The sequence below is a fragment of the Thamnophis elegans genome, chromosome 15 (genome assembly GCF_009769535.1).
Source record: "Thamnophis elegans isolate rThaEle1 chromosome 15, rThaEle1.pri, whole genome shotgun sequence".
Taxonomy (NCBI): Eukaryota; Metazoa; Chordata; class Lepidosauria; order Squamata; family Colubridae; genus Thamnophis; species Thamnophis elegans.
In genome coordinates this window covers 26,575,660-26,590,320 of record NC_045555.1, presented here as the reverse complement: position 1 = coordinate 26,590,320, position 14,661 = coordinate 26,575,660, and the positions used below count along the sequence as shown (strand labels likewise).

General features: G+C 40.4%; 1 protein-coding gene across 1 annotated transcript in view; it reads right to left on the bottom strand.

Annotated features, from left to right (window-relative positions):
• Positions 1-14,661, bottom strand: part of GRID1 (glutamate ionotropic receptor delta type subunit 1) — a 793,636-nt gene that overhangs the window by 52,178 nt on the left and 726,797 nt on the right. Inside the window, exons 11-12 of the mRNA XM_032231518.1 lie at positions 13,304-13,628; positions 6,223-6,361 (exon numbers count right to left, since the gene is read on the bottom strand). Of these exons, the coding sequence (XP_032087409.1) occupies positions 6,223-6,361; positions 13,304-13,628 (464 nt within the window). The remainder of the gene's footprint in view (positions 1-6,222; positions 6,362-13,303; positions 13,629-14,661) is intronic.

Here is a 14,661-nt window from a genome sequence, read left to right as displayed (position 1 = left end):
TCCTCTCCCTTTCTTCCATTCAAGTCACAAGACAGGGGCACCTGTAAAATGTTTCCTGCTAGTATTTATTATAAGTATTATCAATATTAAATTTCTAGCAATAATAAATAGGAGTGGGCAAAACAGAAGTAAATGTACTTTGATATCTCTGAGTGGCATACATATACTGTATACAGAACATTTAACATTTGATTTAAAAGGCACCTATTTAATGCAGAAAAAAATGAGTTGAATGTGAATTTAAGGTATTATTTATGTGGACTGAGATTTGAAATTGACTTTTATATTTATTTACATAAGTACTACTGGAAATACTTTGAAATACAGCTTTCAATATTCTTGAAAGCAGCCTGATAGATGAGCACTATTAAGGCTTAACCATTTCGTGCAAACCGGCATCCCAACTAAGAATGGAACAAAATAAAATGAGAATGCTATCTCTTCACCCTTCTAATATATATCCTACATGCACAATTATGTGAAGGAATAAAACGAAAGGAACCAAAATACAACCAACAGGAAATAAATTGCAAAAAAAAAAAAAAAGGAATTTACAACATTGACTAAGTTTTGATTGATGACCAGAGATATAGTCTATATGTGCAATCAAAACACAAACTTTTCTAGTTAGGAACCAGGAGCCCTTTTTTTAATGGGGATTCAGAATTAATTAATTGAGTGGATTCTTGTTCAGAAAACAGTTGACCTTGGGCACAGGGCATGACTGGGAGCACCATAAAGGGAAGCCTTTAAGAAAGATTATCCAATCCTAAGAAAAAGAAGAAAAGACACTCAAAATAATGATTTTGTTTAATATAAGATGGAACAGAGAGAAACTTGGACAAGCTGATGATTATTTTTGATGCCCTTTAAAATAGACATTTTTGTCTTTTTTAAAGATGTCCTTGAAATGTTCCCTGAGACCCAAAGTCCAATAATTTAAACTTGATTGCAGAATAGAGAGCAAATTATGTCACCCTAGACCTGGCAATGCTTTGTTTTCAGTAGAAAACAAAAATGGAGAACGACCTAAAATGTCAGAAGAAAAGTAACAATCCAATTTTGGCTGGGTCCAGGAAATGGAATAGCTCTTCTGCCTTGATTTTTCATTCTCCCTCATCCATGAAATTGTTCTGCCCAATTATCTAGTTACGCCTTTACTTGAGCAAGCTTATTAAAACAAAATATTTAATTCTTGCAACGTAATTAAAGAAAAAAAACTGTATCCAGATTTCAAATAAAATTCAATCCCAGAAGTAGTTTTCAGGTACTTTATGTAAATTAAATATATTCCAAAGTTAGCATGAAAGCTATTTTGTCCAAATGAGAAATATCTGGCAACTGACACATTTTCTTATTTTTTTTTAAAAAAACAAAACTTTAATTATGTATGCAGATTTGTCTTCTGCGTTCTTTATTCTCATTTCTTCAATCACTCAGCTTCAGAAATTTCATTTATTAAAACATTAATAACAGATTTTTTTAAAAAAAGAAAGTCTAATGCAATTGATTTATATTCAGCAAGTAAACTGTTACTAACTGGACTGGCAAAGGTGTGTTCAGTACTCTAGCTTTTAAAAGCTGGGTCAATTTTTGTCCATTGCTGGTTAGTTCCTTTCATCTATTTGATCTGTCTCACATTATTTGACAGTTGTAACCATTATCACAAATTTTATGTAGAATATGTAACAAAGGAGATGACCAATCAAGACAATTTGCTGTGCTCTGCAGGAATTGAAGTCAAACAATCATCACTCCAATTTTAAGAGCAAGATTGATCTTGCAGTTTCTCTAAAAAAAATCCCATAGAGACATCTAGAACACAAATAGGGATGTAACACAATGTCTAGTGTGCGTGTATAAAATTTGGTGTGTTGCTGTACAAATCTGCTAAGAAACAGAGAATTTCTCTGGGAAACTTGCGAGAGTCCTCATCAGCCTGGTATGATGCACAAAGTAAAAGACAAATAAGGTAGCCATAAATAAGGAACTATTTACCAGTGTGAAAACCAATCAATAGAAGAAGATTACCAGGACTGACTAATCTTCAAACTGGATGATCATTCAATTAATTGACCAAGTTGGGCAGTTCTGCAGTTCGGCAAAACAATTTCCACTAAAACTGGTGCCTGGATGGCCTCCAAAGCTATTATATACCTTCATGAAGAACGTGTCCAAAATTTTGCAATTGATAATATCAAAGTGAGGCTATCTTCCAGTTCTCTCTCCTCTTCCTATTATAGTCCAGGAAAGTTGCCTGATATTTATGAAGGAAAACAAATTGAGACATAATAGAAATGCACATGACTCTGATTAGCCAAAAATTGGGTTTCAGTATGTTTAGAGAGCCCACCTTCTCTTCTTAAGATGCCTTTAGCTTTTCCCTTCTGAAAATATTTACCCTCTTTAGTTCAAATTCTACCTTGCAGAGGGGAAGAACTCAAAACTTTGAGTTTTCCAAAATGAGAATTACTGAACCTGCAAAAATTTGGTTCATTATTGAACTGAAAAGTCCATTTCAGGCCAAATCTCGTAATATGTCCAGTGTCAAAGTGTGTGGAAGTTGCATCTAGGCAGCATGATAGCTGGTAAGGAGCAAATTAGTTGAGTAAACAAATCCAGTGGTGGAAATTTAAATAATGAACAACTGGGATGGTTTTGCAAAGCAATGATACTCCAGTTGCAAAGATCTGGATAACTTGCGTTGTTCCGGAAGCCTAAATATGGTAATATCAGCTTTCTTTTCATTTTTCTTTCTCCTGTTCTGAAAACTGAAAAATATTTGTGCTGTGAAACCAGAATTGGCAGAGGGCGTTCTCTCTGTCAGTCCCATTAATCTTAGGGCAGAGATATTTTAGAGGAAAAAAACCCCCTCCTTTCAAAGCTCTTGAATCTGACAGAAGGTGCTTCAGGGTGACTCTGATGCAGATGTCCTCCTCTTTTTTTCAGCTCAGAGAAACATCTGATGATTCAAGAAGGCAACAGGAAATGCAAAAGTAGATGGAAGAGATAATTCCTTGCTAGAATGGGTGATGTGGGTTTAGTTTTAGTTTCAGATTACTTTATTGCCATAGCACCTTGTACAAAGAAATTAAATGCGATCTTCAGTGTACAATGATAGTTCAGTTGTTAAGAATCATGTGCAGTAGTTAAGCACAACATCAGGTGGTGGCTGGTTTCCTCATTGACTTGACTTATCGGAAGCTGGAAGTGAAGATCATAAGTGGTGATGATGTGATTGTGGGAAGCTGTGACCGTTGTAACTGTGTGTCGTTTGGCAAGTACCCCAATCACAATCCTGTGACTGTGGGGACACTGGGACAGTCACAACTTCAAGGACCGGCCATAAGTCTTCTTGTTGAGCCCTGTTGTAACTTCCAATGGTTGCTGAACAAGAAATCACTAAGTGAGGACTACCTGCATAGTCAAAAGCCCTTCCCTGTCTTTCATGGTTGACAAACCATAATGATACCCCTGGTGACAACAATCAGACTAACCACTTGGTGGGCTCCGTAGTGCCCTGGGGTCTCTGGCCTCCTGGCAAAACCATGTCTTCATGCTTTTTGAAAGAATGTCGGGGAGGGGGGAAGCAACCTTATTATTACTGCCAGGATGATGTTCCACATATATCTTCAATTCCTCCCTGCTTAAAAAGAATCCCTGCACAACATCCTCTCTTTCTCTTCCTGTCCCTCCGCTCTCCCCGCCTCCCCCGCCTCTGCAGGGACAGCAATCCATGGATTCCCCCCCGGGACCTAGCTGTGTGCTCCGGTATTTTCTGAGAACGTACAAAACTGTCTGTAATAGTCTTTTCACACTTCAATCCAATTTGCAACAAGGCCTGCCGACCATAGATGCCCCTTGCCCCACAAAGTTCATCCATGTTCTGGGGAAATGATGAAAAAGCACACCTATTTTCACAAATTGTGAGGGACATGAAATGAAGGCAACATTTACTAACCTACTTCATGAGATGGAAAAGCCCTTTCATTGTCCCAAAGACACATCCAACTGTAAGTCAAGATTATCGATGGCAAGTATCTGACAGACAGTGGGTTCCTGCTTACTCTTGCTTTCTCCACAGTTAAGAGCACATACATCTATGGTGTTTCAAAAATGTTGGAAAATTATTGCTCAGAGCTAGAACTTGATAACTTGGATTGAAAGTCAAGAAAACTAATGACAACGCACCATGCTCTGCACCCCAAAATACTCATCAATTGTACTTGCCTAGATCTCAGTGTGGCAGAAGACTTTTACAGGAGAAACAAACTGTGGAAGAGGAAAACCATGCTTAAATGACAACATTAAAAAACCAAATGAGCCACTGCTGAAGGAGATGAACAAGGGAAACCTCTTGAAATCAACGAGAGCAGAATATTGAAAGGAAACAATTGAGCATTGAGTTTTGAGCTGAAACAAAGAAGGCCTATGCACAGTCAATACTTGAAGGACATTGAAGACAAGGCAGATACAAAGCTAACATGGAGATGGTTGAGAAGAAAGGGGGTGCTGAAGAAAGAAACTGAAGGCTTCATTTTGGCTGCCCAAGAACAAGCCCTGCAAACCAATTCCATGAAAGCAAAACATTCAACATGCCAGTAACAACAACAAATGTTGCTTAGTTTAGTTTACTTTATTGTCATTGCACCTCATACAATGAAATTAAATGCCATCATCAGTGTACATTATACATAGGAAAACTATAAAAATAAAACACATCCTTCACATTCTATATAATTGAATTGAAAACCCCTGATACTGCATTAGTATCACACTATACAGTGTGATACTAATTATGCAACGAGAAAGATGAAACACTGGATCCTTAGAAAGGACTTGTTAGGTGGACAAAAATACTAAAACTAGTCTAAAAGTAACCAACCAAAATACTGTCTGAATAGTGGACACAACAATACCAGGAAACAACAGAATAGAAGTGCTAACTGTGGTCAGCATTTTGGAAGACCTTTAAGAACAAAATAGTGACTTGCTCAATATACTTTGTTGAAGGAAAATGCTGAAGATCAAACTATTTGGGATGGAAGTTTTTTTAAGCATATATATATATATGAATGATGCTTAAGATGATGCAATCTTTCTACCTTTGGGGAAAAAAAACCATTATCTTTATATTCTTATCCTATGTGTTTATGTTACTTTAGTGGTCCTTCTCCAAAGCTTATATTTTAACTGCAATATTGAATAGAACTGGTCTCAATCAGAAGGTTTAACTTTTCTTCATTCTGTGTAAGCCACTGAGAGTCACTTGGTTGTGTTGGGGTAGACGTTTGATAAATAAATAAATAACAATAATATTTCATGTGGCGTGCAAAGAGTAGAAAAGTATTATTTTCCCCTACTAAATGATGAGTTGGGTTATTTTCCCCTACTAAATGATGAGCTGGCTTTTCCCTATGTAAATGTATCAGTGTTAATTAAAAGGGTTTGAGAAGCACAAAACCTGCCTCCCAGTAGAATTTGTAATCGTTGCAGCCCAAGAGAACAACTGTAGAAAGCATCATTTTTCTAGCCTACCACAGCAAACCACCTCTTTCTTCCTTCCTTCCTTCCTTCCTTCCTTCCTTCCTTCCTTCCTTCCTTCCTTCCTTCCTTCTTTCTTTTTCTTTCTTTCTTTCTTTCCTTCCTTCATTCCTTCCCCCCTTCCCCTTCCTCCTCCTCCTTCTTCTTCTCTTTCTCTCTCTCTCCCTCTCCTTTTAGTAACCCCAATACATCTGTGCAGCCCAAGCAAACTCTCATCCCAAGGCAGAAAGTTCCTTACATGTGTGAAATAATGTGCAGGTAATTTATGCGAAACGACAGGCCAAACGGAGATTTTCCAAATACATGCCGCAAACATTAAGGCCAGATGTTGAGCACTGTATTTTTGTTTTCATAACAAGACTGTACAATGACAGCCATATGGCGGATGGGCCTCTCAAGTGCACAAATGAACAGCCTTCAATTAATTGCATCCTTCCACTTGGCTAGGATTCATATAGCAGATTCAAAATAATGTTAGAATGCAGCTCTGGCAACCCTGCTCTAGATTACAGACAGGAGATGGATGGGGCTTCTTGATTGCATAGGAAGCATCTTTGTAATTCCTCTCTGTTACTCCAATATGCTACCCCAGAAGCTTGTTAAGCATGTTGCCTCCTGTTGCACACTCTTCCCTTTACAATGCAGACTTTGGATAATAGAATGGGAAAAGACTCTTACCGAATTGGATTGTCCATCCTATTGACAGTAAGAAATGCCGCTAGGTTTGCCGTATAAGATGAACATACAATAAGAGTGAAGAGCCACCAACTCCCCATTACAATCCGCATCGCCATGGAATTGACTGTAGACTCACCACCTAAGCGAAGGAAAAAAGAAAGAAAGAAAAATATTTGGAAGCCCATATCTAAAGAATTATTTAGTTTAAAAAAATGGCTCAGGCTCTTTTATGCCATCTCTTAACCTACTGTCTCTGATCTATTTGCTTCTTTGATTTTGTTCTTTAAAAGCAATCTATCATTTGCTATGCTGTGCTCCTGTGACCACAGACGATCTAATTTAGCTTCTTGAGCCAATCTAGACTGCACAATTGCTTTATGATTCTGTATTTGCTTTTGTAAAAAAAAATATTGGTTAAACTTGTATGCCACCCATCTCACTACCATGTGATTCTGGGCATTGTATGGCGAACAAACCCAGAAAAATACACATCACTAAGTTGACCCTGGGAAATTTGACTGATTCTGTGTCATAGAAACATGTTCAACTCCTAGCAACCAGACAGGATAGGTAGATTTTCTCCAGGGTGATCAGTCTCTAAACTGGTCTTTCAGTTTATCCAATGGTGCATTCATCACTGAGTCAGGCAAACTCAACCGTTCTCAAAATCTGGAATTCCCCATTTATTTATTTTTTTTTAAAAAATGTGTATTTAAACAGATACAGATTCCAGAAACAGGAAACTCTTCCGTAGATGCAAAAAACTCAAATGGAACCAAGTTCCTAGAGCTGGCCTTTTAAAGGATCAGTGAAAAGGTTCAGCTTTCCCAAAATAAAAAGAAAATACTATATGTGGAAAACCTGTATGCCTGGAAGAAAAATGGGTTTTTAAGCTTTCTAAAACTTAACTATTTTTTAAGCGTGGGAATGAATTTTCAAACATTGTGCAGACCAGGGACTTTGTCTCAGCTAATTCAAAGGGATATTCCAATTCTTCTGAAATAGTCACACATTTTAAATGAGTTACAAGATAAAGGTAAAGGTCCCCCACACACATATTTGCTAGTTGTTCCTGACTCTAGTGGACGTTGCTCATCTCTGTTTCAAAGCTGAAGAGCCAGTGTGTTTCGAAGACATGTGGTCGGCATGATTAAATGCCAAAGGCGCATGGAGCGCTGTTTCCTTTCCACCAAAGCTGGTTCCTATTTTTCTACTTGCATTTTTACGTGCTTTTGAACTGTTAGGTTGGCAGAAGCTGGGACAAGTAATGGGAGCTCACTCCGTTATGCAATGCTAGGGACTTGAACCGCCGAACTGCCGACCTTTCTGATCAATAAGCTCAGTGTCTTAGCCACTGAGCCACCACATCCCTAAATGAGTCATACTGAACCCAAATCAAAGAAATAGCTGGGAAATTTTCATTTCAACCATTTGATTCCCCCGACACTCTGAGAGAAATCCTCCAAATTTGCTTTAAGTTTCATTATAATTTATATTTAGAAAAGTTGGAACTCCCTGAAAACTTGATACTGCTTCTCTCTCTCCCCCCCTCCCTTTGAAACTTGCTTGGTTTCCCATCACATTCTGAAATCTCTTATCCTAGAACAGAGGTCTACAAATTCATTTCAGATTCAGGCTGGCAGTTTTATCAGAGTGATCGCAAAGAAAATGTATTGCCCAATAGATCTTTCCCTGTGGCATAAAAATTATCACTTAGTGAGGCCAAATGGCAATGTGGATTGAAGCTGCATGGTAAGCAGCATGTCAGAAATAGAAATATAACAGAAAAAAGGCAGCTAACTCCCATACTGAAGATAGGAGGGTAAATTTTGTCCAGATACATTATTTATTTCTGTTATGACTTAAAAAGGATCTATGGTCTTATCTGTTGCTGATTTTAAACCTTTAAAAATGTTTTAGGAATTCTTATTTGGGGAAAAATGTTATTTAAATTATCTGTCCTCTAAAAGCATATGTGTTATCCAACTGAATTTTTATTACTCCACAGAACAGATATATAATGTAAATTATATTTTGTTTTATTTTCTTTAGTGCACAAGACAACCAAATCAATTGGGTAACAGGTAACATTTCTCATTAAAAGTTTAGCATCTCACTACTTCTTCAATAAGCTTAATAGCTTTGCAAATTGCATCCTAAAGAGTACAATAATGGTTAAAAGGGAGGGGGAAACTCCTTGAGTAGTTCTCATCTTAGTTCTAATGCTATTCTGTTTCATTTGAATGAGGTATACTGTCAATAAATCACCTTTCTATTACAGGATGAAGACATCTCAGGTATGGTGAAATTTCTCTTTGCTAGCATGTGAGAAGTGTGGTTAAGCCCACACAGAAGGTAAGAAATATCTGCCAGTTATTTTACCTCTGGTGGAAGATGGTAATTATTCCAAAATAGAGTATTTGCATAGATAGAATTCTTTTGAAGACAGACTGGCTAAGCAGGGGGAGGAGTCTAGCATGGAATTAGTCTGGAATCTTTATGTTGGGAAAGGTCCAACCTGCCTTGAATGCTGGTGAACCTCATGTAGTCTGGTCTTGGTGCAAACTGCCAGTCTAAAAAGATTCATGTGAAATAAGGTAAAGGTATTCCCTCGCACTTATGTGCTAGACGTTCCCAACTCTAGGTGGTGGTGCTTATTTCCATTTAAAGCCAAAGAACCAGCATTGTCCAAAGACGTCTCCATGGTCACATGGCTGGCATGACTAGACTTCAAAGCCGCGTGGAGCGCTGTTCCTTTCCCATCAAAGGTGGTCTCTATTTTATCTACTTACATTTTGTACATGCTTTCGAACTGCTAGGTTGGCAGAAGCTGGGACAAGTAACGGGAGCTTGCTCTGTTACATTGCACTAGGGATTCGAACCACCAAACTGCCAACCTTTCTGATTGACAAGCTCAGCATCTTAGCCACTGAGCCACCATATCCCTTTTTCCTGTGAAATAGGCATGAACAATAAAGTACTTAATTGTGAGGATCTGGCCTAACATTCATTGAAAAGGTTCAAAAGCATTCATGGTGGGTAAGACTCTTGTGCCTATGTAGACTAATTCCCTGCTTGACTCCTCCCCCTGGCTTGGTCAGTGTCTCTTCGACAAATCCAGATTTAGATCCATAGGATTAAAAGCCCTTCTGCTCCCTGCCATGTCAAGCATCAATGTTTATAGGTGCCTGTCTCTGCCTATGAATAAATGCAAAAAGCCCACTGGCCTGAAAACCAAGTCAAAACAACCTCCTACTTCTTAGAGGTTATTTGGCAAAGTCTAACATAGACTGGGATGGGGAAGTAGCTGTTATTTTCTCTCCTCCAGAATATACTCTTAACCATCTGTGAAGAGGGATAAATAAGATCTAATCAAGCCAATTTCAGCTGTATATCAGGGGCAGAGAGAATTAATATCTGCCTATTTTTTCTCTCCCTCTGAAAATGTTGGGATTGGAATGTGCTTAACTGTACCTGGATCCCTCTGGTTGTCTTACATAAATTAAGGGTTAGTGAAGTAAGCCCCAATAAAGCCTGTAACATACATTGCATCAGGACTGCTTGCTAAGAAATGATAAGGTGTAAAAGAAAAACAGATTCTCAATTTACAGAGCCATATAGGTAAAGATAAAGATTTCCCCGTGCATGCATGCTAGTCATTTCCAGCTCTAGGGATGATACTCATCTCCATCTCAAACCCAAAGAGCCAGCTCTGTCTGAAGATGTCTCCGTGGTCATGTGGCTGGTGTGACTAGATGCCAAAGGCTCATGGAACGCTGTTCCCTTCCCACCAAAGGTGGTCCCTATTTTTCTACTTGCATTTTTATGTGCGTTCGAACTGCTAAGTTGGAGAAACTGGACAAGTAACGGGAGCTCACTCTGTTACATGTTGCTTGGGATTCAAACTGCCGACTTTCTGATCAACAAGCTCAGCATCTAAGCCACCGCGTCCCTTAGAGCCATATAAGTATCTGCTTTTCAAAAAGAAATGCCCAACTAGATGACATTTTCCTGCACCCACAAAATAATATTATGCACTTCTTAGAAAGTTTTTTTTAACTTTCTTTGAATGATGAAACATTTCCTCTTAAAGTACACAGGGGATATGGCCCTTTCTCCTGTGAAAGCAGGCATAATATTTAGATTGCAAAACACTCACAGAAGTTAGGATGATCTTACGATGGATAGCATCATATGATCATCCTAAGAGCCTAGAAGTAGTCATGTTACTGTTGACTCAGTGGTCTATTTCTCCCAGTGACCATTCAAATGCTTCTTGGGTGCTTCCAAGAAGGAGATGGAGAGATGTTTTTCTCTTGCCATTGTTCCTTATTAGCTGATATCAGGAGGCCTGAATCTTCAAGACCAACAGCCCTTAAGAGACCTGGCTCCCATGAATTGGTCTCTTCTTCTAAAGCCATTCAAGGGAGTGCCCATTATCACAGGTCATGGCAATGGATTTCACAGCACAGTCATGCAGTATCTGTCTGTTCCAAACCTTCTTTCAGCTAAACTGGATGGTGCTTGCCCTAGACCAGTGATGGTGAATCTTTTTTGGCTCATGTGCCAAGAGTGGGGGGAGTGCAGGGGGTCATGCATGGGTGTGCCACACCCCAACACGCATGCACGCACGACTAGCACTCCACCCATTTTTGGTGTGCTTTTTTTTGCCCTCCCCAGGCTCCAGAGGCTTTATAGGAGCCTGGGGAGGGCGAAAACAGCCTCCCCCCCCCTTCCTGGGAGGCCCTCCACAGGCTTCAGGAAGCCTCCGGAGCATGAAAAACCAGTCCTATGGGCAAACCGGAAGTTCGGGAAGGGACTTCTGGGTTTCCCGTAGGGCCGTTTTTAGTCCTCTGGAGCCTTCGGGGGCCTTCCAGAGGCTTCCCCGAAGGCTCCAGAGGGCAAAAAACAACCCTATGAGCAACCTGAAAGTGACTTCTGGTTTCCTCGTGGGGTCGTATTTTGCCCTCTGGAGCCTTCAGGGAAGCTCCTGAAGCCTCCGGAGGGGGAAAAATGGACTCAAAAGAAGGCCGAAGTCAGGCATGCGCGCTGGCCAGCTGACAGGACAACATCTTGTGTGCCCGGACAAATGGCTCTGCGTGCCACAGGTTCGCCATCACGGCCCTAGATGTTCTGTTATATTTTTTCCCAAATATAATGCGGACACAGTATTTCAGATGTAGATGTAGCAGAAAACAATATCTTTCCATTGCTGAATGTTAGTCTGAAGACTTTTTGTGAGTTTGCTCTAGCTTTCACTTACCATCACTCTTGTGTACAGAAGCAGCAGCAAGATCAATTTTAATTGGATTTTATTTATTAAATTTATTTGCCTCCCATTTCATATGGAAACAACTCTCAAGCCATGCTCCCTCAAACTGGATTTGTTTCCGCTCAAAAAACTATAGGTCAGCATTAACATCTGATTTCCACACCTTCAAAGGGTACAATCAGCATAGATCTTATAACTGATTGTGGTTCTCCTGATTAACTAGATCAACAGTGTCAAACGTGATTTCATTAAGGGCCACATCAGGACTGTGTTTGACCTGGGGGGCTGGGTGGGGGACGTGGCCAGATCAACATTACTAATCAAGGTTCCGTTTTGGCCACGACAACCTCCTGTAGCCCTCTGCCATCAAAAACAGAGCTCAGGGAGCTGTTGTGGGATTCAATTTTTTTTTACTACTGGTTCTATGGGCATGACTTGTGGATATGGCATGGCTTGGTGGGCGTGGCTTGGTAGGTGCGGCAGGTAAAGGATACTGCAAAATCCCCATTCCCTCCCCACTCCAGGAGAAGGATACTGCAAAATCTCCATTCTCTCCCCACTCCTGGGGAAGGATACTGCAAAATCCCCATTCCCTCCCGGTCAGCTGGGGCATGGGAGGCAGAGAATAGATGGGGGTGGGCCAACCAGAGGTGGTATTTACCGGTTCTCCAAACTACTCAAAATTTCCGCTACTGGTTCTCCAGAACTGGTCAGAACCTGCTGAATACAGGGCGTGTGACCCACCCGGGCTGCAGTTTTGGTAGCAACGGCCTCCTGCAGCCCCCTGCCAGTGAAAAAGGAGCTTGGGGAGGCCATGTGCTGGCCGCCTGGGCTCTATTTTCTACCTTGATGGCCTCCTGAAGCCCTCTGGAGTTCAGGCAGTCCTCCTGAGGTCTGTTTTCTCTGACAGAGGCACCACAGCCTGGTGCTTCACTGTTTCCAGGGAGAGCCCATGGGCCAAATCTAAGCACCCTGTGGATTGGATCCAGCCCTTGAGTCTTGAGTTTGACACCCCTGAACTAGATTGACTTCAGACATGGAAACTGAGGAGATGCTATATCACAAACTCAGTTGGATTTTACAGGGTTATTCCCACAACCTGAAACTAGAGTTATAAAAATTGATTCAAAATACATTTAGCATTTCAACCTTATTCTGTGAAAATCCATGAGCACTAACACTAACATTAACAAAAGCTATCACCAAAAAGACAACATATTAAAAATGCAAGTGTGTGGCCAACTAACAATGTTTTTTCCCCCTGTGGCAGCATACCCCATCTTGTATGGAATTTTACCAGTCCTTTTTCCTGCTAAGCTTGAAAGATCATTGAACTATTGCATGTGCTTCTTTAAAGCAAAAGAGAAAAATACCCAGGGTGATAGGAACAATCTAAGTATGACATAATTTGACAAGTGTGTCAAGATACAGAAGTATAAAGTGTGTGTTTTATGTGCTTTTGAAATCAGCTTCAAAGGCCTACTTGGATGGTCTTACTACCCCATAAATCACAATCTACTCATCAAGCTGGTTGCTTGTCAGGATTTATTTGTTCCACAAATTAAAAGTCAAGTAGAGAATGGCCATTGAAGTGTCCCAAAGGTGCTTTTTCTCCAAAAGACAACTGGACTTCTTGGTTTTATCTTTGAAAACTTCTTATCCAAGAATGAGATTTAATTCAGTTGCTTTTTTGGGGGTGGGGGGAAACACCTTTGGGACAACCATGACCTGGATGATTGAGAATCTCCATAGACATTAAAACATCAAGTCTACAAGGTTCCTGCAGAGAACAACTATCCAAACAAGTACCTTGTTGAACGAAGGCTCCGTACACTATCCAAATGGCGCTGTGAAGCGTGGAGGAAGTGCAGGCTCCAGATTGAGAGGAGTTCTGGGCTCTGACTGCTTGGATTCGGTTCAGCACGAAGATGAGGACCCCAACCACCGGGATCGCAGCAGCTATGCAAGTCCACACAGCAAAGTCAAAGGGGGCAAAGAGGGAGAAGATGTTGATCTTCTCCTCCGGTTTCTTGATCAAAATGCCTACAGAGTAATCCATGTAGCGCTTGCTGAAGTCGACCACGCTCTCTCGTTCAGGGGTGATGGTGATGGCGGAGATGGCTAGGTCAGCTCTCTGTGGAGACAAGAGAAGGAGTGGTGAAAACCCCTCGCTGGCTAACTCAGCCACCTCACAGAAGCAGAAGAAGGATTCTGCTGTGAAGTATACTGGGACAGTGTCTACCTCCAGCAAACATCAGGCTTTGCTTCAAGAATTTATGGCATGGTGTGGCATGAACATCTTATTTTTTATTTTATTTATTTCATCAAGTATGTATTAGATAACATATATAAGTATAAACATGATTTTGGATACATGAAATGGATATGAATAAAAAGAAACATTAGGACAGTGACGGAAGGCATGTTGGGGTGCTTATGCATGCCCCTTGCAGACCTCTTAGGAATGGGGTGAAGTTGACAGTAGACAATCTAAGGTTAAAGTTTTGGCGGCTTAGGGAAGAAACCACAGAGCAAGGTAGAGCATTCCAGGCATTGACCACTCTGTTGCTGAAGTCGTATATTCTGCAATCGAGTTTGGAGCGGTTTACCTTAAGTTTGTATCTATTGTGCTAGTGTATTGTTGTGGTTGAAGCAAAAGAAATAATTGACAGGTAGGACATTGTACCAGATAATTTTATGTACTACACTTAGGTGAGACCGAAGGTTGTATAAGCCCAAAATTTCAAGCCTGGTGGCATAAGGTATTCTGTTGTGAGCAGAGGAGCGGCGGCCTCTTCTCATGAAATATCTCTGGACTCAATTTATGTATCTCGCTCAATTTATTAATGTCTGACATGCAGTGCGGTTTCCAGACAGATGAGTTGTATTCGAGAATTGATCTAGCAAATGTTCTGTATGCTTTGGTTAGCAGTACAATATTACCAGAGAAGAAGCTTTGCAAGATTAGGTTAACAACTCTTAATGCCTTTTTGGCAATGTTGTTACAGTGGGCTCTGACACCTAGATATATTAGATATGAGTACTCCAAGGTCCTTGACAGAGTGAGGGTTGTCTACAAGGTTGCATCCACCCAGCTTGTATTTTGTGTTCTCACTTTTTTTTTTTTTTTGCCAATGTGTAAGACAGCATTTGTTAGTTGAGATTTG